Source organism: Micropterus dolomieu, linkage group LG08, assembly GCF_021292245.1.
Source record: "Micropterus dolomieu isolate WLL.071019.BEF.003 ecotype Adirondacks linkage group LG08, ASM2129224v1, whole genome shotgun sequence".
Lineage (NCBI taxonomy): Eukaryota > Metazoa > Chordata > Actinopteri > Centrarchiformes > Centrarchidae > Micropterus > Micropterus dolomieu.
This window is the reverse complement of record NC_060157.1, coordinates 8,029,477-8,052,470: the sequence shown is the minus strand read 5'-3', so window position 1 is coordinate 8,052,470 and position 22,994 is coordinate 8,029,477. Positions and strand designations below refer to the sequence as shown.

The 22,994-nt window shown below is 40.2% G+C and overlaps 2 protein-coding genes across 9 annotated transcripts in view; one reads left to right on the top strand and one right to left on the bottom strand.

Moving 5' to 3' along the window:
* Window positions 1-14,362, bottom strand: part of LOC123975239 (inactive dipeptidyl peptidase 10) — a 22,878-nt gene extending 8,516 nt beyond the window's left edge. For 2 of the 7 annotated variants that reach the window (XR_006826011.1, XM_046056534.1), the window contains exons 1-8: window positions 13,600-14,362; window positions 12,583-12,904; window positions 7,240-7,354; window positions 6,518-6,613; window positions 6,268-6,362; window positions 5,122-5,162; window positions 713-794; window positions 117-237 (exon numbers count right to left, since the gene is read on the bottom strand). Coding sequence is in view for 6 of the 7 variants with exons in the window: in XM_046056534.1 (XP_045912490.1) it covers window positions 117-237; window positions 713-794; window positions 5,122-5,162; window positions 6,268-6,362; window positions 6,518-6,613; window positions 7,240-7,354; window positions 12,583-12,621 (589 nt within the window). In the remaining variant the exon portion in view is untranslated. Of the gene's footprint in view, window positions 1-116; window positions 238-712; window positions 795-1,381; window positions 1,435-5,090; window positions 5,163-6,267; window positions 6,363-6,517; window positions 6,614-7,239; window positions 7,355-12,582; window positions 12,905-13,599 lie in introns of those variants that run through there. The other 5 variants (XM_046056537.1, XM_046056531.1, XM_046056532.1 and 2 more) reach the window with 5 other exon arrangements.
* On the top strand, window positions 13,996-22,994 carry racgap1 (Rac GTPase activating protein 1). 2 transcript variants are annotated; one of them, XM_046056539.1, is made up of 17 exons: window positions 13,996-14,176; window positions 14,779-14,875; window positions 14,987-15,189; window positions 15,298-15,440; window positions 15,904-15,973; window positions 16,352-16,405; window positions 16,501-16,578; window positions 16,823-16,940; window positions 17,216-17,358; window positions 17,765-17,929; window positions 18,052-18,147; window positions 18,754-18,952; window positions 19,971-20,076; window positions 20,202-20,334; window positions 21,488-21,614; window positions 21,719-21,818; window positions 22,095-22,994. In XM_046056539.1, exons 2-17 carry the CDS (start codon window positions 14,791-14,793, stop codon window positions 22,168-22,170), a joined length of 1,896 nt encoding a protein of 631 aa, XP_045912495.1. In that variant the 5' UTR covers window positions 13,996-14,176; window positions 14,779-14,790; the 3' UTR covers window positions 22,171-22,994. The 2 variants fall into 2 exon arrangements, with proteins under 2 accessions (XP_045912495.1, XP_045912494.1); XM_046056538.1 differs by lacking the exon at window positions 13,996-14,176 and having other exon boundaries at window positions 14,751-14,875.

Here is a 22,994-nt window from a genome sequence, read left to right as displayed (position 1 = left end):
ACAAACTCAAAGCATACACCTGTTATTTATGATTACTACTGTCAACTTGGTTTTACATTTTTTCTCTCTATGGTCTAAGTGTGAAAAATTTCTGGTGAAGCTGGAATACATTGTACCTTCGTAAATCCAATCAGAGAGGCCGTTCACCACATTCTGCTCCTGGTCTGTGGTTGTGAGACGCAGGGGTTTGCTGGTCACACTTGGCTTGTAGTAGATATCTCCGTCAAACACATAGGCCTGGCATGAGCAGCACAGAGAGACAGCGGCAATCTATTATCAAAGACAGTACAGGCTCCCTCGCTGGCTGCCTGAATAGAGCGCCGGGCGCTGTCCATGAGTGAATGAATCATCAGCCAGCACACACACACACAAGTGAAAGCCAATACATCTTTACTTGCTAGTTAATATGCTGCAGATGAGCAATGACATAGCAGCAAAAGCAAATTACATCACAGGGAAGGTAGATTAATTATATTTTGCGTGTACAACTACTCCATTACAGCAACAGAGTCATTGCAATAACCTCTAACATGGAGTTCGTCTATACCACTGATGTAATCATTATGAAAGTGATATGGAGGCTCCATTCATGAACAAATTATATTATTATTATAGAATGTAACGTTTTAGAAAATCTTCTAATATTATTGGCAGGTATAGTTGATGCACTAAACACATTGATCCGGTAAATTAGTCTGGCCGCCTGGCTTACCAGCTGGTTCCCCTGTGGCCCCCAGGAAGCGTATTGTAGCACTGCCTTCGCCCTCTCTGGAGTGTTAAGCTCCAGCAGATCCCTGGAACACACACAAAAACTCAGACATAAGCCCTTCATTAGGGATAAGTGTCCTGTTTAAAGCCCTCAGAGATCCATCCATGCCCTGGCCTTGAGCTTTGCTGTACTGTGAGGACAAAAGAGCAAGATGCAGAGAGGGAAAACAAAAGACAGGTTCATGCATGAGTGCAACATTTCTTTTTCCATATTTCTAGCTGCTCTTATTCTCTTCCTTGGGACAGGCAAACATTTTCCTCCTAGGCATACTCAAGCAATGATTAATACTGCAGGTCCTCCTGAAATCCTTTCCAGAACCATTCCTCATAAGTTCCAGGAATCATCCACAGCTGCCACAGAGATTTGTCCACTGATATAATACAGAATATGAATCTCAGGCAGTGATATCTGAAGTACAGTACAAACCTCATGTTGGGATATGGCACCTGGAAAGAACATTGATGAATGAATGTATGTCTGACAGAAACATGAGGTTCTGATTCGATGAGACACAATTTGGGGAAAGTTCTGAAAAAAATCTGCATGTCTGCTTGCATTGGTAACGCTCATGCCCAGTGCAGCCCATGCATTAGCATTCATGATTCCACCTACCCATTAGCCACAGTGTAGATAGCATAGGAGGCTGTGAAGGACTGAGAGAACACCTGAAAGAGGTAGAGGATATCATGCACACAGGTGTGCCACACTTAGATAACAACACATACATATTTTAGTGCTCACACATACTCATACACACATATAAAGACGAAGGTTATGAATTATATTACTGAGTCCAACCTGAAATTAAGCAATAAGCAACGGGAAGGTGTGTTTGTATTCTCTCATTTCTTCTGAAATCCCAGAAAAGCATGGCACGTCATTTTAAATAGATCGTTTTTTAATATTGTTACTGAACAAATCAGAGCCTAGTACTACGCACTACATTTATTTGAGTCATTAAACCCTGAAAGCCATTTTATGCATCTTATATCATTATTGTGATCACATCTGAAAAACACATAAGACTGCGTGAAAGAGACAACATAAGACATGGCATGGGAAAGGAAAGTGCAGAAACTAAGACAGACATACGTATTAAATTAGCATCATTACAGCTAATATCCTTTCCACTGAGATCTATTGTAGCTGGCAACTCTGCCACAGCCCTTACACAAGCATCAGTAGCTTGATCATTAATTAAATCAACATGCTGAGGAAAGTTAATGATTGTGTGTGTGTGTGTTAGCCGCAGTTGATCACAGCATTACCTGATGAATTCTAGGTAATAAATAGATTTTTTTCCCCCCTGTGCAAAGTATTGGAAGCAGGCTATTTGCCCACTGACCTCAGAAAGCCAGAGCCTCCTGGAAAACAAGTCCCTAAAGAAATTAAATGTCACATCCTCTATACAGCACACTTAGTGGCGAAATTGGATTTCTCCTCTGTGTTGTTTGTCTGTTGTTAGAAAATGCATGGATGGAGTGACGAAGAGCTGAAGCCACAGGGATAAAGGGGGAAAATAAATACTAGGGCTATCTAAATGAAATTGAAATCTGATTGCAGTGTAAAGTTTGAGCAGCAGGAAAAGCTGTGTTACAACAGAAAATAACTGCGAGAACAGGAAAGGGAAAGAATGAATTGGTCAAACACTACAGGAAAAAGTGAGGGGGGAGATAGGGAGAAAGAAACAAAGACAGGAAGGAAAAAAAGGATGCAGGGAGGGAAGAGGCACTGGCTGACAGAGACAGGTACTCGACACACAACAACGACCAATCTTGAGTTAGAGGGAGTATCACTCTTCAACACCAAAGGGGGCAGCATTGCCATCAGCACCATGTTCAATCAGCTGTTTATGATTTGTTAAGGAACCCAGTGATTGTGCTCTGATTTAACATTATGAAGCTGCTGGCAGAGGCTGTATGCTATTGTGTGTCTGTGTGATAAACAGACAGCAAGAGCGAGAGCATCTGTCTTGGAGAGGCAGAGTGAATTCTAATGTAGCTGCCAGTAACATAAATCCTCCACATTGCTCTAGCTCTTCAACCCCCTTTACCACCCACCCTCTCCCCTAGCCATGTCACCAAAACAGGGGGTGGGGACACAACGCACAGATTTAATGCTTAGAAGATAGGGATGGATTCCGTAAAAGTATAGAGATTACAACACCCTTTGCATGAGAACAGATCTATGGCACACAATGCAGAGATGATAGCATCATTCCTTCTCAACTTTGTCCCTACCTCACAAGCCTTTCTTAGCAGCCCCGCAATGTGCTGCCTTTGATACCAGTACCTATCAGCGTTTGCTGCAGAGTGCAGACACGACTTACATGGCATTTTGTGTGTCCCTAAACTGCACTGTCTTTGTGGTTCGTTTCGCTTTGCTCATCAATCCAAAAAACAAACCAAAAACATCTCCTCTTATCTCGCATATCTTTCAAAAATATGTAGATCTTCTCTTTCTCCTGTTCTCTTCTTACACACAAATCTGTTTAACTCAAACAGGCTTTGAGGAAAGACATTTTCCTGTATGAAATCTGCTTTCTCTTGTGGCCAAATCTCTAACTCACTTCCTTGTATACCCTCTTATCAAAATCCATTTATTTTCACCCACCAGGCACAAAACCCTCCCTAAAGCATCTAGAGCTAATACGAAATCCAGAGAAGCCTTTACCCACAGCCTGCTCATCCATTTCTCTCCACTGCAGATCTCTCCTTATAGCAGCTCTATCATTCTTTGGTAACCATTCTGATTTATTTCAACTGGGCAGTGTATCTAAAGGCAAATGGTGCATAAGCCATTTTTCTCCCACCCTCTATCGCAAGTGACTTTCCCTTCTGCTCTCTCTGTTTTTCTCTCTCGTTCTCTGCCACTCTCAGCTGCGTGCCGCTCCTCTTCCAAACAGCAAAGCTGGTGCCTGGCGCAAACTGCTTCAGTCAGCACAAATCCCCCCCAGAGATAGACAAAAAAAAGTGAGTGAGGACGATGAAGCGGGAGAGAGAAGGAGGCAGCTAGAAAGAAGGGGAGAATGGAGGACTGGCACCCATGCACACAAAATGCCAACCGTGCTCACACCCCAGATGGCATACCCACTTTCTCTGATATTTTCGATTATGAGTACACACTGAGAATACAAATGAGAATAGACAATTCCTGCTGACATCAAAAGAAGTATGCTAATGACATGACATAAACCAACCAAAGCGACCCACATATTGGGCAAAGATCTGAGCCCTCTCTCTACAGTAATATCTGAAAACTGATTGAACGTATGTTAATGGCTCAATAATTCAGTTGCAATGGATTCACTTTTTGTTTGTGACGAATACTGTAACACAGCAACAGGCTCATTAACCCCACCCCCTCCCCCCCCCATCGCACAGAAATTATGATACGCAGTGATTAGAGCAAAAGCAGATCTCTAAAAGAAACATAGAGAGATACAGGAGAATGAACCAATGAGAGTGTGAGGAAGCAGTAAAATCTGCTTTCATATTATTTAATAAAAATGTGGGGAAAACATGCTGAGGGCTTTCATTTCCTCCTAATTCTGTTTTCTTCCCTTGAAGATTACTTGCACATTACACAACTTGCCTGCCCTGTGAGGAAAGACTGAACTATTTATTAATGGTGCGGGTATTTACAGAGTCAGACCGCTGTTGGGGAATGAACGATCTGAGCTGGTTGGTGTTAAAGTAAAGGGAGCAAAAGATCTGTGTTTTGTGTCTAGCCAAACGCTTTTCTGAAACCACCTGCTATTGTGATTCTCTTCATCTTATTAAAATTCCCCACTGAACCAGCAGGGCGATTTCATCACAGCAGCTCCCACTGTACCGCTTCATCTTCTTGAGCTCCCCTTCCCCCGCTATCCAATTCACACTGAACATTCACCGTAAGCTTTCCTCAAGCCCCTGCACCTTCCACCATCATCCAGTTTAAATATTCAACTTCCCATATGTTATTCCAGTCATTTGGTGTGTGGTGTGTGGAGCTAAAGACTGTTGCAGTAGCAGAGTCACACACACACACACACACACACACACACACACACACACACACACACACACACCTTCTCCACAACCTCCTCCTTCATGTTCTCAATCCTCTCCGTTGTTTCGTTGGGGCTCTGATTAGGATGCATGTCACTGCTGTTTCGCAGCCACTAGTAACCTGCCAGACATGTGGAGGTGTGTGAGCAGTAACAGCTTGTCTTTGATATTCGTGAATAATTAATGACCTTGGATGTTTTCGGAGGGTAAAAATCTTGACTGTGCTGTCTGGAATGAATCTGTTAAGAATGAGTCAACTAGAGAAAACGTACCGGTTGAATGTTATATGCCAAGAGGACAAACCTCTTGTCTGCAGACACTTGGAATTTAGTAGTGGTCAGGTCCTGTAGGAAAAAAAAAGAAAGACGAATAAGACAACACATCAACGCAACTTTCATTTGTGGAGAAAGTGGGTTGGCATATCGCACTTCCTAACTTATCCATTGTTTTCAGACTGTGTGATCTGAAATGTGGGGTTCCTCAAGGGACAATCCTGGGACCTGGCTTTTTTTCCCTTTACATGCTCCCTTTAGGGCACATTAACCATCCATTTGGCTGCATCTCCTCTCATTGCTATGCTGATGATCTGCAGCTTTAGGTAGTTAAAAACCTGGGCAACATATTCTTCAACCCGCAGTAATAATTTTTTTTGCCCACTTGGGTGCAGCGGAAACACATTTTGAACACAACATTGACATTTCACTTCTAAAGATGAAAAAGCAAACTTGTAAGCAAACCGTTTTTGCAAAACAATTTGCACATCCAGTTGACATCGAGCAACATAGTGATTCATTTGGAGTCGTGTTTCTGTCCACCTGGTGAATGTAAGTTCAATATTCACTCTCTTTAAGTTCAGTTTTTGGTCTCTAGCAACTTCAGAGGTAACTAAATTGTCTTAGCAATTCATATATTCAGGGAAACCCCATGTGTGTCTTGGCATTCATATAAGAAAATATCTTTTTCTGGAATTAGCAACAGTAGCACAGATAAAAAAAAACATATCACAACACAAGCAAAGACTTGTTCTCAACCTGACAGCACAACCCTGCTTTAAGCTCCTCAGCGATGATGACCCATATAAGTCTGTCAGTGTCGTGCAGAGGCGGTGTTCAAAAAGATGCCCTTGCTTGGAAAATTCTCTTTGAAGACATGTTGAGGGCTCACAGAGCAGCCAGAATGGGGGGAAATGAGCTGATACTGTCACTCTGCCATATCTTTTTTTGTCTCAAGTGTGGGATGTGGAACAGTGGGACTCTTCTAGCTTTTCTCTCTCAATCTGAAAGCATCCCATCTCTATTGGTCAATTAATCCAGCTGTCTATGGATATGAGTCAATCAATACTGAAATATGTCCACCAAAGCAGATTCCTTGTGTGTGTAGAAACTACTTGGCAATAAAGTTCTTTCTGATTCTGATTCTGCCCTCATAAACGGAGTTGATGCAACTTACCAGGGAGCTGTTGTCCAGTAGAGTTGCGGTAAGGTTGCTGTTAAGACTGAATGCCAGGACATGTCCTTCTCTGGTGCGTAGAGCAACTTCATTTTCTGACAGGGTCAAGACAGTTCAGGGAAAAGGGTCCTACGTTATTGGAATGATGATTTAAAATCCACAGAGGCAGAGACAGAGGCCTGCAAACCAGTCAGTTTCAGGTGATAATTACTTTGTCAGTCAAAAGTTCTCTCAGAACAGGGATCCTTACCATTCAACCATGCCACAGAGGGGTCATGAACTTTGAACTCTTTACTCTCCAGGTCCTCCATAGTGAGATGGGAATGGAGTAACAAGTGAGATTCATCTTCAGAAGCAAAAATACAGAGTTAATTAGTTAAACCTATGTCCTGACAAAAGGGCATGTTTGTGCCCGGCCTATATTTCTTGGGTCTTCCTATAATGCAAGACGGATAGCGCCTCATGTGTTTATTAAATATAAGGCTACAGCCAGCAGTCGGTTAACTTAGGATAGCATAAAGACTGCCAGCTCACTAAATAACACGTTATTTATGGTGTTTGATCCATGTCTCTTGTAGCAAGAAATAATCTTTTGAGAGATTATGACCCCCCCATACACACTAATTGTCATTCTTACACTGTGGTTTTGATACAGATAAAACATCCAAAATATAAATAGTTAATTTGAGAGTTTAAGAGGTGCTGGTAGAAGGATTTTGTCACTTTTGGACAGAGCCAGGCTAGCTGTTTACCCCTGTTTCCAGTCTTTCTGCTACACTAAGCTAACCAGCCGCTGGGAGTAGATTCATATTTACCCTACAGACATGAAAGTGGATATCAGTCTTCTCATCTAACTGTCCAAAAGACAGCGAAAAAGCATATTTTTGAAAATGCCAAAGCATTTCTTTAACTCCCCACATTACAAATCCTCTCTTCTTTGCTGCTTTTACTCATCCAAACAGCTCTTCTTACCAGGCGTGAGTAGGATGACAGATAGAATGACCAGAGACATAACAGCCAGGATCACCACCATGGCAATTCCTATGCCCTTCCAGTTCCGCGGAGGACCATCTGAACTCCCCAGGTCCTGATATGAAAAGAACACACACAAACAAACAAAATGAATGCATGCACAGCCTAGGAGGACATTAGTGCTGCTTCATTTCCATGGTCTCACAGAAATGGATCCTTGCTAAGTATAGCCTATTAGTATAGCGAGCCTCAGGAGAAATGAGATCATTCTCCAGTATCACAGAGACCTCGCTGAATTACACAAATTTTCTAAAAGAGAACTGCATAAAATTGTTGCATATGAGAGATTAGCCCTTAATTTTTCTTAACCAATGCCTCATTTCACCTGTCATTTACGACTGATGGGTCAGACTCTGTGGTTTGCTAAAGCAGAGGGGGATAGGTGGCGATATCATTAAAATGTGTGATGCATGAATTTACAGTGTGCTTTTATAGAAAAATGTTACCTGCTTCATCTGCTATTGTGGAAAAGGATTTATTCAACAGATCTGGATGAAGTTGTTAATGAGGAAATAAAAATAAGGGGAACCACATGGGACTGTATAACTATAGAATGAATTACAGACAAAGCTTCAGTTGCCAAAAGAGTAAAATCAAGTTTAGGCTCAACTCCTTGTGTATCCTGTGTATAAGATCAGGGGGAAATGATGGAATGATCCGGCATCAGTATCAGTCACAATTAACTTCACTGGTCAACAGATTGCTTCTCCTCCGTGCTCCCTGGGTGAGCTGTCCATGAGTCTGCGCTATTGCCAACATCAGCCTTAATACCCTCACCTAACAACTCCTCACCACAAACATACACTCCCATGAGCATCAGACTTAAAGCCCCTGGCATGTGCTTTTTGAAGTGCAGAAAATTGACAATGTAGTACTTAAATAACAGGAGTCAAATTGTCCTAAAACCCCATTTCTAAAAATTGAAACACGGTGAATTCCGTAGGAACTGAAGGGTCAATGCAGTTGGACCAGAACCAGTGGGGTTTCTCATTAGGATAAAAATCCATGATACACGTTTTTTTTTGGTGTAAAGCAGCAGGTTTACTTCATACCCCAGATATATCGAAGTTCTACAAGGTCTTCTCTATCTCGACAAGTTGCCAGCACAAAACTCCTGCCAAGGTCTCATCTTTAATAGATCTCCTTGGATGCAGTATCATAACATGTTCAAATTAAAATCACTACCAGTTGCAGTTGCAGGGACAACTTTTAAGTAATGTTTGAACTCTAAGTGCATGCCAGAAGTGAGTGATTGATGTCCAGGGCTGTGTATCTACTGGCCTTTCTGACACTCTGTTTTATCTCATTCTCCTGCACTTTCCGCACACAGTATCTCAGTGAACCACCATTATCCTTCCAACACATAAAGAAACCTACTGTAGTCTATAAAAGCTTTTATACAGGCAATACTGAATCACACTGCATCTTCAGCACTTTCACTTTGACTGAACAGTTATACACCTTAACATAACAAACTGGCTATATGTCAATCCATGAATAGCTAATATGGTTGCTATGTTAAAACATATCAAGAATTACATATCGATTCCAGGATCTCATAGCAGAAAGGGACATTTTACCTCTACTTGACTGATCCCATCATAGAGTGTATTAATTTCCAAGTCCTCTCTCTAATTACTGTGTGCAATGTGAGAGCTGAAACACCCTCCTAATGGGATGCACGGGTTCTATCATTCCCCTGAGCCCAGACATTAGACCATACTTCCAATTAAAGTTGCATCGTTGTTAAGGCGATTGAGGAGTTTTGTCACACTTGCAAATGAGGTACAGATGTGCTGAGCAGAATCCCCAGAGTGAACACTGGCGAAGCTGCTAGTGCCGACTGGCTGTTCGTTACAATGCATAAGGAAATCTAATGCAGCACAAACTGCTGGCACAGGTGAACAGATGACGAGTTGCACTCTGTATGACGGACTGGGATTATCTCAGTCAGCACCCTGATGGAAAAGCAAATATATCTCAGAGCAGGTTTTCTGCTGATCAAGATCAAAAACACACATACTTTCCTAAGTGGGCCATCTATTTTATCCAGCCTGTGTGTGATCCCACAGGAGTTGGAGTAGAAGCCTAGATGAGGTGTCAGTCAAACACCAAAGGGTGCGAGAATGCAAATAAAAGGTCTTTATGTTTATGGATAACTCTCCTGAGGAAATCCCCTTGAGTGGATTATTTTGGCAAACCATGTAGAACTGCATTAGAGAAGAGAGCGCTCTTATGTTTGTGAGCTAGGAGATTTTCACTCAACCAAATGAAAGAATCAATAAGGTGTACAGTTGTACATGGTCCAGAGGGAAACAATTAATAGTGGGAAGACAGCCATAAAGGAGACTTATAGGTCTTTTGAGTACTGTTTCTTGCAAAGTATGACACCTGCATGAGGAACACCAAGACCTATTTGGACCTTTCTACCATTTTAACTTAAAAATCATATTTATCGGGCTGGAACCGTTTATTAAACTTCACATCCAGCAGATTGCAGTTCATTGGATCATTTTTCTCAGAGCACTGTACACAAAATCTAACTCTATTGATTGAGCTTGCACACTAAAAAAGCCACACTAAACACAATTACTCAATCTGCACAGCATGCAACAGAACTAGGTTGTGCAGAATGCAGGCGGTGCTAAGAATTTATAAATTAGGCTCAGGAGACCTCCTTAACTCCATCTTCTATGTCTATGAGGCATGGAGAATCCAGCAATAAATCACATGCAGAGGAATGAGAGAACCAATGCAGATTGTTTGGGGATTCTGGTCTTGATTTGCATACCCTTAACCCCCCTTGATCGTGTGATTGATGAGATGATTGTTACATACATGACATTGGCAGAGGCATCAATGAAATTACCACCACCATATAAAGGGTGAGATCTATTGGCAGACACATACAGCCTTCAATATAGCCTATATTATGCTCCTGATTTTAATGATTCACTGTAATTGAGAAAAACCTAGATTAGCAAGTAACCCACATATGTATTACCATGTCAAAATCTCTCACCGCCTCATTTAAAATGAAAGTCATCATTAGAGCAGGCTGTAAATTTTGTGCAGTTGGAATAAATGCTAACCAACCAGCTGTAGTAATGACATTCTACAGCTCAATACCGATATTGATCTTTCATCACATCCAGAGGAATTTTTATGCTCCTACTCACTGCGCCACCATTTCTCCATTTGTGTTTCTTATCTTAAAAAGCAGTAGGTGGTATAGACATCATATGGGATTAACTGGGCAGATATTTTGCCCCCAAGGCTATTGCCACACAATGCAGCACAAGCCTTTATAAAATGAAAGACCTGCCTCTTTAGCCTCTACTGCTGCAAGGCTGCCCCACTGTCTTTCTTTTCATGCTACCCATCACGCATAAGAAAAGTACTGTACAAAAGGGTCCTGTGTGAGGGACCTTTTCCTCAGCAGTTCCAGCCTTAGGAAACATGCAGCATCAATAAAACACATGTGGGAGAGCTGCAGATGACATCATATAGAGTTACAGTAAAATGTGAGAAAGAATGTGTGATTTTTTTCACAATGAATAATATGCTTATAATATGCTCACTGCACTCACTATAAAAATTCAGTCATATGTCACATTACCAGTGTTGAGGATGAATATTAAAAGAATATTGCCTTTGAAAAAAATAATTAAATCACTTATTTTCTTCCTTAATGCCAGGGATTAACTGAACCAGAACCAAAGCATTATGTTTTTTGTGGCATGAAATTGTGATATGGCTGTCTTATTTGGATATTACAAGTCATATATGTCGACCTTGCAATGCTCTTTGCTTTCTTTCACAGCACACAACATATGACCATAAACTGTATATAAAAATATGACACAAGTAGCATCCCAGATTATCCCCTCAACCTATGTAACATCTCACCAATGGAGATGTGCCAATCTGAAAAACCCAGATGTGGTTCATTAATAGTTTTATTGTGTGTGAAGCAAATTGATTGGAGACTGTGGCGTGACATATTGCGACATTTGCAGGTAATAGATTGTCTATAAGCCCTGCAGCGTTGTGTGGCCCTCTCAAGGAGACAATAATGCTGCAGGGTTATCACACAGATGCATCAGACAGTTTTCACCAAGGTTTAATCACATCATCATGTGAGTAAAAGCACTGAAGGTTAATGCTCATATCACATGCCAATTAGACATAATTTAACAAACAACTGAACTGCTCCTCTATTCTCTCAAACACTTTCTCCACCAGGGACAGCCGGGTACTAAAGATCTCACGATTGAAACTCTTTCACAAGAAGGGTGACAGTTTGATGATATATGTTAATGAGCTGACTTCGCAAGGGTTTAATTTGTTGAGAAACAGAAGCACCAGAGTAAAATATTTGGGCAATTACTAATGCAGCTGAGAAAGTTGTATTTAAAGAAGGAAGCAATGCATATTAGATATGTGTAGATATTAGTCATATAAATCCCATTGAAATCAAAGTTTAAAACTAGTGTGGTGATTAATCTGATGCAAGCATTTATCCCCATCAGTTATATCACATTAAACAATTAACAAGTAGACCCTAATTCCATACACTTCAAGCTGTTAAACGCAATGGTGAATCTTCTCTGAAATCCACCTAGTGTATACAGAGCCTAATCTTCAATTGATTGTTTGCTCACATGTTGCTTCTGACAAATAAATAAAAGTGAACTGTCTTTTAAAGAAAACCAGAAAAGGTCACATTGAATGGAAGAACTGCATCAAATAATCATTTACAGAGCATTACCGATATTTCACCTCATCATCAGTAAGGAGTGTGAATAATGTGAACAAAAAACAGGCTGTTGGTTCATAGTCTTTGTTCATTGACACCTAAACAGTAGATAATCAATCGTACAGTGCAGGCTGTGGGTTTGACCCCTTCCTCACTGTGCAGGTCCAAGCTGGAGGGGACAGACTGAGACAAATTATATCTGAATATTACACTGCAGATATTAGGCTATGCTATAAAAGTCCGCATGGGACAGAAAGAAAATAAGAGTGGACGTCGAGTTACCACACCAGCCTGCACCGCAGTGCACAGAGTCAAGCTTGCCCAGGACATAGATGAATATCGATAGAAAAGTCTGAATGGGCAAAATATGGCTGAAACATTAATCGATAGACATCGTATTGGCTGCCTGAATGAGGAATTCCCCACTGCACATCACAGATTCTCCCCTTAAAAACTGGAGACAGGCACGCACACAAAGATTTGCTTTGAAATAAGGATAAAACAAATTTAAAAATCACACATACCAGCTCCGTGGTCATGTTTTGTTGAGTTGTGGCAATCATTGTAATCCCCAACAAGCTCTACCGCCTCTGTAGCCTCAAAACCCGCCGAGCAGCTGCACCGTTGTGTTCAGAGCTTTTTCTGCATGCTCTGCTTCTTGCAAGTTTGTGCCCACCGGGCTAGTGGTCTTTCACTCTCTCTCTCTCTCACACACACTATCTCACTCTCTATCTCTCTCTCTATATATATCAATCTATCTATCTCTGACTCTAGTTCACTCATTGTCGTTCACTCACAGGAGGTTGGGTTTGTGGCTATCAGTCGACATCAGCTGTTTCAGCATTTCTATAGACAGTTAAAATTGAGTAATTATTAATAAACAAAATATGTAGTGAAATATTAACAGCCAATGTTATCCATAACTTAAGTATTAAAATGTCGGTGCTATGATTGAACCGTACACGGATTTACAATATTTAATTCCATTAATATAATAATTATAAACTCATCAACTAACCTAGTGCGTGTATTAATACAGGCTACCTCAGTATAGTATTCAGGAGCAATGCTGTAGTGTCTTAATTTCTAAAGAAACTTCAAAGACATGCTGGAGACCTTTTACGTGCTCCATAAATATGCAGTGAAGTATTGTACTGTACAGTTTGAGTTAATTGTACTTTGCTTTTCTATTTCCATTTTTGCTTTTATTATTTCCATTTTCTGGTACTGTCCTCTTCTACTCCACTGCAATTCAGAGACAAATGTACTTTTCATTTCGCTACATTCATTTGATTATGTTAGGCCTATTAGGTATTCAGATCAATAATACAAAATGTAATCAACAAATAAAGTATAATGTATTATAACAGGTTGAGATAGGGTAAGGGGTGAAGTAGCCTAGTTAAAATTAGCCCCATATTTACCAGCTGCACCATGAAAGTGCGAATAAACAAATAAAACATGTGAATCCCAATAAACCTAATATAGCTAGTAAAATATTGAATGCATGACATGACAAATGGTACTTCGGTGCACCTTACCTCCCAGCCGCAGTACACTGCCACTGGCAGCTCCGTGTAGTAGCACAGACTTTATAAAAGAAGTGTAAGTAATGTGTGTAGTGGCCGTTATTTTTCCATTTACACACGCCAAGGACAAAAAGTTTGGCGCTTGTGTGGATACTATTTTGAAAGTCGTAACCGGAAGTCTAACGTCTGTCTTCTCCTTGATTTCTGCTTTTTGTTTCTCTGTTTGTTTGCATCTTTGATTGTTAGCCAATTAACTTCAAGCATTAAATTTTAAAAACGGAATTTTAACAGTTCAGTTTTGTATTCGTTTCTGCTTGTTTGTGCCTTTGTGGCGTCACTAATGCGACGTGCGTCCGTAACATTGGTTGTATTTTGAAAATATGTACTCGGAAGTCATCTTCTTGGTGTTGTTCACCCATTGGCTAGCGGCGAAATTTGAAATGCAACGCGCTCATTGTATCTGAATCTGCGGAAGGATGCGGATAAAGATTTATCAAGCTTGTAGCTAAAAAAAAAAGAAAAGGAAAAAAAGCAGAGCGCTAAACATAAAGTTAACCGAAAAGGATTTTCTATAATACCGAAACGGAAGGTAAGTTAACGGTTGTGAGCTAATATTTACTAACATGGGAGCAGAAGTTAACGTTAGCAGCTTAGTCAGACCTATCGTAACCGCGCCGTGTTATTTTTCAATCGTACAACGTTAACGTTAAGTTAGCTTAGCTTAAGTGTGTGTAACGAAACAAAAACAAAAGAAGCAGACCAAGCAAATGAGGAAATAACGTTGGAAAACATTAACGTTATAACGTGGCAAATTCAGCTAATGGATATGTTGATTCATTGTTTCATTGCCATTAACGTTAACTTAAGTTTAAGGATTTCCTCTTAACGTTTGCCAGATATCTGAATTTAGCTAACGTTACGTTGAAAAGCAGCTGTTCACCAGCCCATTCTGTAGAACCGTAACCCTTTCTGTCATACAAATTAAATGTTGTTAATGTATATCTTTTCGTTGCCATTAGATTTAAGTTGGGGATTATTTACATCCACTTAATGTTAACCTTTCCCAGATGTCCTAATTTAGCTAATGTTACATTGAAAATCAGCCATACACCAAACCGATCTATTTTGACTGTAACCCTTTTTGTCCTATGAATTAAATGTAGTCAATGTATCTCCTTTATGGGTCTTCAGTCAGAGAGCATAATGGAGACGGCTGTGCTGAGCCTCCAGAGCTTATATGATAAGCTGAGAACGCAGGTTGACGTTCTCAACGAGAGCATTGAACCCAGTGAGTAGTTTATGGTTCTTGGTTTTATCTTTATTATCTATACTTTGAAACATGCTTTAGGTTCCCATATATATATACCTGCCACATTACTATGTGCATCCTCTTTTCCAGACTTCATCCAGATGGCACAAAACTTTGAGGACTGCCGTCGCAAATGGCTGAGGACAGAACATGAACTAGGGTCTTGCAAAGAGACGCTCACCAAAACAGAGACGGAAAGAGGATCCTTGGAGGTCAAACTGAAACATGCCCGAAACCAAGTAGATGTGGAAATCCGCCGCAGACAAAAGGCTGAGGCTGATTGTGAGAAGTTGGTATGTTGGATCAAAATGCAGGCCCATGTTTGTTGATATATCTTGATTTAGTTTGAAATGGTTTAGAGAGTTTCTAATTTGCACTCTGCTTGCATTTCTGTAATACAGGACCGTCAAATTCAGTTGATCCGGGACCTCCTGACCAGTGAAGGATCCTCTAACAGCATCCAGTTGAGTGCAGAGCAACGCTCAGCTCTGGCCTTCCTGAACTCAAACAGCCAGGCAGCAGTCAACCTGAATACCAGTCGAAGGTAATGAGCTCACATAAACAGTAATGTCTCTGGCCTGTTTTTTATGACTTGCCTTATCAGTACTGCATCTGCTACATTAGCTGTTGTTGTGCCACGTTAAACAATGCAGACTAAAGTGTCCTTGGTGATTTACCATTAGGGGGGGTCATTTGCATGTGGGAACATATACACTCGAGACTCGGATCCAATACAGAATTGAATCACAAGCTGATTTTAAAAAGGAAACTCATTTCCCCTGTACATTCCCATCTCCATCTATTTATCACATGAATGCACCATTCCGACACACTTTCAAACCACTGTGAACTTTCAAATGCAGTTCAATTTAGACTTTTTTATTAAACGATAAAATGACAAAAAAAACATTTGCAAAAATGTTTTGGGTGGAGGAAAATGTAAATAAAATGTATTTGGGGAAATACTGCTGCTTGACTTAACAAAAATTTTCTGTTTCCTCTGATAGACTCAAAACGATAGATGAGTCCGCCTCTATCTTGTCAGATATCAGCTACGACAAAACAGATGACTCTCTTGTAAGTACTTCACTTTTACACACAGTATCATGTACAGTTAAATGAACATTATTTACATTAAAGCTAGGTAATGTTGGAGAAAACCCCCTCCCCCAAAACACATTTTCATGTGCAATGAGTGAATGGGCGGAGTGCGCACAGGTAGACCAGCCAGTCATTTAATTTGGGTCGAATGGCTTATTACCGGCATGCGACAGCCACAAATACTGGGGAAAAAACATTTCCCCCTCAGCATTTCATTTATAGATTGCTGTTGAGATGTAAAGAGTATTTCAACAAATATAACAAAAATGCTTCTAAAATACATTACCTAGCCTGGCTTTAAAATCCTCTCCTTTACTTTTGAAATCTGATTCTGATGTGCTTGATCTTTGACAGGACTGGGACTCCTCCACTGTGAGGACAGTGCGACTCAAGAAACGAGAAAAAAGGGTATGTTAAGCGCATTTGCACCTTTTGTTTCAACCACTGTTTTGGTTTCACATTCACTGGAGGTATAGATGTCATGTCTGCTGTCTTGATTTCAGCGCTCCTCAAGAAATCACATTGATGGTCCTCCAGTTGCCTCCAAACGGTCTCGATCAACAGGCAGAACTTCTGCGATGGTAGGATTTTAACTTCAGTCTGGATATTATTACTTTTTCATTACTGAAATATGTGGCATTATCACACATGATCATAATCTGTCCAAATACTGTATAAACTAGTAAAATCAAGCTTGACCAAAATAAAATATTTGGTCAAGCTTTGGCAAGTTGCAAGCCTGTAACCAGCTCTCAAAACATAGTGTTGGGCCATGACATATTTTGGTTGTATGTGGTTATTCTGACCGTTATTTATTTGTGACAGGGTAATGAGACCCTTGTGACAAAGACCACAGTGACTGTCCCTGCGAATGGAGGACCTGTCGAGGCAGTTTCTACCATTGAGAGTATTCCTTACTGGACTCGCAGCAGGAGAAAGACTGGTATGATTTTTGCTATGATGCAGTATGCAGCCTAATCCAGGCTTGTATTGTGTTGTGCCATTTTTTAATGATCTTGTTGAAGTGGATTTAGTGCCAAGTGATTAGTTTCTTTCAGCCTTTACAAACATTATTTACAAACATTTTCTCATTGTTTGTATGGATGTCTTTAGTCTGAATATGCAGCAGCTGAGATTCGACAATATATTTTCTCATAACTAAAGAATTTTTCGTGGTGTATATAACACATTGGTATTTATTTTCTATCTCCTGTTCAGCTGCTATGGAATGGGACTCTGAATCTGTCAAGTCAGATGATGTCTTCAAGCAGCCTGGCAACCGTGGGGAAGAAATAAAAGTGCAGCCCAGCACTCCGCAGAGCCATGGGGGTGTCCGTCTTCACGAGTTTGTTTCCAAAACTGTAAGAATGCCGTTTGTATCAGAATTCTAGAGAGAAGCATATTTTCTTTTTGGATTTAAGGACACTTCTGAATATCTTCAAGTTAGCTATTTTTTTCTTTGCTATTTTTGCTTTTATGCCAATAGTTTGATCAAACTTGGCACTTATTAAGTTATTAATTATGATTTAATTCCCAAGAGCAGATGATAACATTTTTTACTTTAATGGACTTATTTTGGTGTGTGTGTACAGAAACTTACTGGCACCAGTATTGAAAAATGTCAAACTGCTGCTCTTTATGTATGCTGCCCTACTTATACAGTAGATTTACTTGAGTTAATTTGCCAAAAATTTGTAAGTTTTTGGTTTAGCTGTTGACCCACAATTTTTACCAGCCTCCTAAATACTGTCAATTGTGTTTTCATAGGTCATTAAGCCTGAATCGTGCGTACCCTGTGGAAAGAGGATCAAGTTTGGCAAGATTTCACTTAAGTGCCGTGACTGCAGGGTGGTCTCGCACCCCGAGTGTCGCGATCGTTGCCCTCTGCCATGCATCCCTAACCTGGGTGGCACACCAGTCAAAATTGGGGAGGTGTGAGAACATTTTTTATAATGTATTTCGTTCTTGATGTGCAGGTACATGCACATGTTTATTTTCACTTTGAAATGTTATTACAGTGCTGGCGGTTTACCGCATTTCTTATTTGTTTCCAGGGTGTACTTGCAGACTACGTCCCCGACACATCACCCATGATCCCTTCTCTCGTTGTCCACTGTATCAGTGAGATCGAACAAAGGGGCCTGCATGAGGTGAGTTTTACTATCTTAATATGGAGAAATGACAGCCTCACATATACCAGTAGTTATCTTTTAATGTCCTTCCCCTAAACTGAGACAGAGCTGTTACTACGATTTTACAATCTGTTCCTGGGAGATTAAATCCATAATTGAGCTGTGGAAAGACTCCAGATCTCTTGATTTCTGACTGTGCTGCTGTCTCTTCCTTCTTTTTTATGATTTGCTCTTCTCACTTTCATTTGATGGCATTTGTTTAGGGATGGCCATGAAATGTTCTTTGCTCTTTTTTTCCCCATCTGAGGCAAATTTGCCACTACTTCTTTCGCTTTTGTAAATAGTACCTTTTTCTCTTAATGGCCTTAAAGTGTGACAACATTATCTAACCTGATACTGAGAAAGGTCTGACAAGCACAACATAATAAGCACTCTGTCCAAATAGTCACCTAAAAGAACCATCTTGTTTGTGTAATATGCACAAACAAAATTTTTAAAATAACACGTTGTGGTTTTACATGGAGTTTACCTGCTGGAACTATTTCTTGGTGACTAGTGGCCTGGCACAGTTTCTTAAGTTCACTGAGTAATTACGAATAATTGTATTTTCGTCTTTCCTCTCAGGCTGGACTTTACCGCCTGTCCGGCTCTGATCGCACAGTGAAGGAGCTGAAAGAGAAGTTCCTCCGCAGCAAAACTGTTCCTGTGCTCAGCAAAGTGGATGATGTCAATGCCATCACTGGCCTGCTCAAGGACTTCCTGAGGAACCTCAAGGAACCTCTTCTCACCTTTCGCCTCAACCGTCCTTTCATGGAGGCAGCCGGTATGTGTGTGTGAATAGTGTTAAAAAGATGCTATTGTTGTTAGTAGCTGTTTCTGGTATGCTTTGGTGATCTTCTCTACTTTCATATCGTCCGATCATGGCTATTTGAGATCACAGATTGGCGATCTGATCGCCAGGGGGCGGTGTTATCTTGCAGCATGTCAGTGAAATGCCGGCATAGAAGAAAAAGGCTTATTAGATTTAAGAGAAACCACCAGAAACATCTGTAAATGCACAGTACAGTGTTTCCCACAGAATTACCATGTAACTGGCGCTGCGGTGATGGGGGTAGCAATCGATAGCAGCTACGTACAGCGTGCTAACCTGGACAGCCCAGCTGTATTCTAACGTTAAAGAAACTATCCTTATTGGTGAGTTAGTTAAAATTGCCTTAATATTGCCGCACGAAAAACCAGTCGTCGAAAGGCAGCCAATCCGAACAAGCCATAGAAAGAAGTAATTGTAGAATAAATAAAGCATATTATGATGGATATTGAAATAATGACAATGAAACTTGGCGTAACTTTGTAAGTGACAGCAGAAATTTACCCAACAGACCCTTTTAAATGCGGGTTTCGTGAGTGCTTCCACTTTGTTCTTGCAGTTTGTTCTGAGCAGTGATGGAAAGCCCAGGCGGGGAGTTGCCTGGAACAAAAAAGATTGATCTTTCAGCTTGTTCGCCTTTTTTTAGTATTTATTTGTGGAGTCCGATACATTTTCTTTCAAGTTGACATTCTGAAATGGACATTTCTTGTTTTAGCTGTATTGATTTTATTGTATGGTTGTTGTTTTTTTGTTTTTTTTTGTCATTTGTATTTCATGCATCCTGTGAGCTTTGTTTTTAGTGTCTTTTATGTATTCATATATTGTTTTACTGTACAGCACTTTGGAGTCCACTTGGATTGTAAAGTGCTCTATAAATAAATTTTGATTTATTGATTCAAGTTGTTCACACATCCCCAAAACCTCCCATTCCGTGGTCCCTGCTGACAAAATTGTTTTCTTTGTTCTCCCTCAGAGGTTTCAGACGATGATAACAGCATAGCCTTGATGTACCAAACCATCAGTGACCTGCCGCAGCCCAACAGAGACACACTGGCTTTCTTAGTCCTTCACCTTAAGAGGTTAGCAGCTACTCTCCCCTAAATATGAGATAGAGAGATAGAGATAGATATAGATAGAACCTAAAATACACTTTGGTTTGTATTGTTATCAAAGAAAAATAATTTAATCTAATAAAATATTCCAGAGTTGCCAACAGTTTGGACACTAGGATGGACATCAGTAACTTGGCCCGAGTGTTTGGTCCAACTATCGTGGGTCATGCAGTCCCCAACCCTGACCCTATGACAATCCTGCAGGATACCAAACGACAACCTAAGGTAGGCTGGAACCATTGTGTGTGTTGTTGTTGCCTTCAGTGGTTAGTCATCTAATTTCCCTATATAGCAAACTTTAAAGATGTGGTTGATCGGGCAACACCCATTGTCATAACAGCAACTGGGGTTCAGTACTAGAGGTCCCAAGATTCTGGGGGAGGCAAACACTCGCTGAGCAGCTACTTTGTCAGAAGCACAACAGTTTAGCTAAACAAACATTTTGTTTTGATGAAGAAGCCAGTGAATAACTGTCCCTTTTACAGAATTTCCCCTTGGGGATCAACACAGTGCAAGATTTAAAACTGTCAAAAAGTCCAGAAATTGCTGTGTCCTGTTTTTGTGTGGCTGCTTCACATTAAAAGCCACATCGTTTTTTTGCCAGTTGAATGCTTTAAGTGTGACTGCTTTAAACTAACTAATGTAATGTGGTCCTTGGGTGCTGCACAGTGGCTGCCCACTGCTCCCTTGAGGGTTGGGTTAAATGCAGAGAATCAATTTTGCTACTTGTATGTGAAAAATAAAGTACCTTTAAACATTGAGGCGGATATATAAGATAAAAATTCAAAGCCATAACAGTGGAGTACATCCATGCCTCGATTTATGTATCTTGTTGCTGTTTAAGAAGGCGATTTGAAACCAGCGCATGAATGGCAGACTTGGCCATTAACAATGAAAACTACTGCTTAAAGAGGTAATTACAGAATGTAAATATAGTGGGAGGAAAATGGCAATCTCAAATACTATAAAAAATGGGGGTTTATGTCATGAAAGTTTTAACGATTAGAACTTTCTTTCAAATCAAAATGTTTACCATGAGTCAAAAGTCGCAACGTCCAAATGATGATGCAGTATTCAAAGTTTCAAGTATTCTTTTACACAAATTAAAACAAAGGTCGGTATTCTTTATCACACTATGTAGCAAAAAAACGTAATTTTAATTGTGTAACTCAGTTTAATATAAGTGATGGACCTACATATGAGACCACAAAAAAGCTGTATACCATATAATACTACACATTAACATACACAATATTATCATAAATATTCCCCCTGTCTTGCCGAAGGCATGAACATAACTGGCTTGGCACCGTTGAAGTAGGATGAGGCAACACAGCGAAATAACCCCTGTCATTTTTACTAATCCCTTTCTGTTCAGGTTGTGGAGCGTCTCTTGGCTCTGCCGGTGGATTACTGGGCCCAGTTTGTGATGGCAGAAAACGAGCAGGCAAACTTGGATCACCTGATCATCGAGAACGCAAACTGCTATGCCACCCCTGAGAGAAGTACGAGCTTGCCAAACTTTGTGTGTTGTTTTTCAGTGCTTGTATGAGTCTGGGCACAGTTGTTTGCTGGTTTGACGTTTCATTGTAATGTCTGTACGTTGCAGTGAGCATGCTGGGACCTCTGACCACTCCAGAGCACCAGCTCAATAAAACCCCATCTTCCAGCTCATTGTCTCAGCGCATGAAGTCCACTCTGACACCCAGGTAAACCCACAAGGGTAGTCCCCTCCTTCCCTGCGTTAACACTGTTTTTCCAATCAGTGATCTCATGATTAATAGCCTCTAGATGACTACTGTGTACTGCTGGTTCAGGAAAGCTATGAAGTTTGTTTCTTTTCAGCTTTAGAGAAAAGCTGGCTCCTTTTTGACCATCTTTAACAGAAGTTAATCTACTGTACAAAACTCATTATCCTTCATTGACTTTGTTGACTTTAACTCCTAATTCCATTAAGTGTCGGTATGCGTGCTCTGTTTTTGCAGATTTGGGAGCAAGAGCAAATCAGCAGTTGGATTTTCTCGCCAAGGAAAATTCTTTGCTTCTCCACTCCTCAAATAATCCAAAGCGGCTCCATTTAACAATGTATTCCTACTGCAATAACAACCAAAACTTTTTTGTATTTAGGCATAACTCATAGCATGGTACTGCTTTTATAATGGCTGTAAATGCTATAAATCTTAGTCTTCTTTCTTATAATCATTTTAACATTTCACAATGGTAACAGTTGTACTTTGATTATTTTACGTGTTTGTCGTAGGAGTTATTTTTTTTAAACCAAAAAATAGGTTTTCCTATCTATGCACAGTTGTCTTTAGAGCTGATGTTTTTGCTAAATGTTTAACAAGACATTCTCATTTTGCCTCATAACACATTAGATGTGCTGTATAGTATTCTTCTCAAATAATGTGCGTATAGTTGAAAATATGTATATTCACTGTTTTATTGTGACCTGCTTCTAAATTTAATTTCTTTTGACAGTTTTTCAACTCATGTGTCACTCAGAAGTTGAAGAACTGACCTTAGTCATTTTGTTTTAGGTTGTAATTTAGTGTGACTGCTAGTAACATTTTAGTTTTAATGTTCATGTTTCATTTCTATTTAGTTTTAATTGTCTTCATCCCCCACTGAATTGTGCTGTAAATGTTTACAATCACACATGCCCTATCCTTTTCGTACTGTAACTACAAACTGTAGTTCTCAGGTCTCAAAGCAGACCTTTTTCATCTGGAAGATCTGCTCATGAGCAATCCCATGCAGAAAGCATCGACTTTGTATGGTTAGCCAGTTCACTTACTGTGGCATTATTAACTATAGCACAAAATTTGTACACAAACACACACTCTAAAATGTATGTAACTTATAAAATACATTTCTAACCTTTA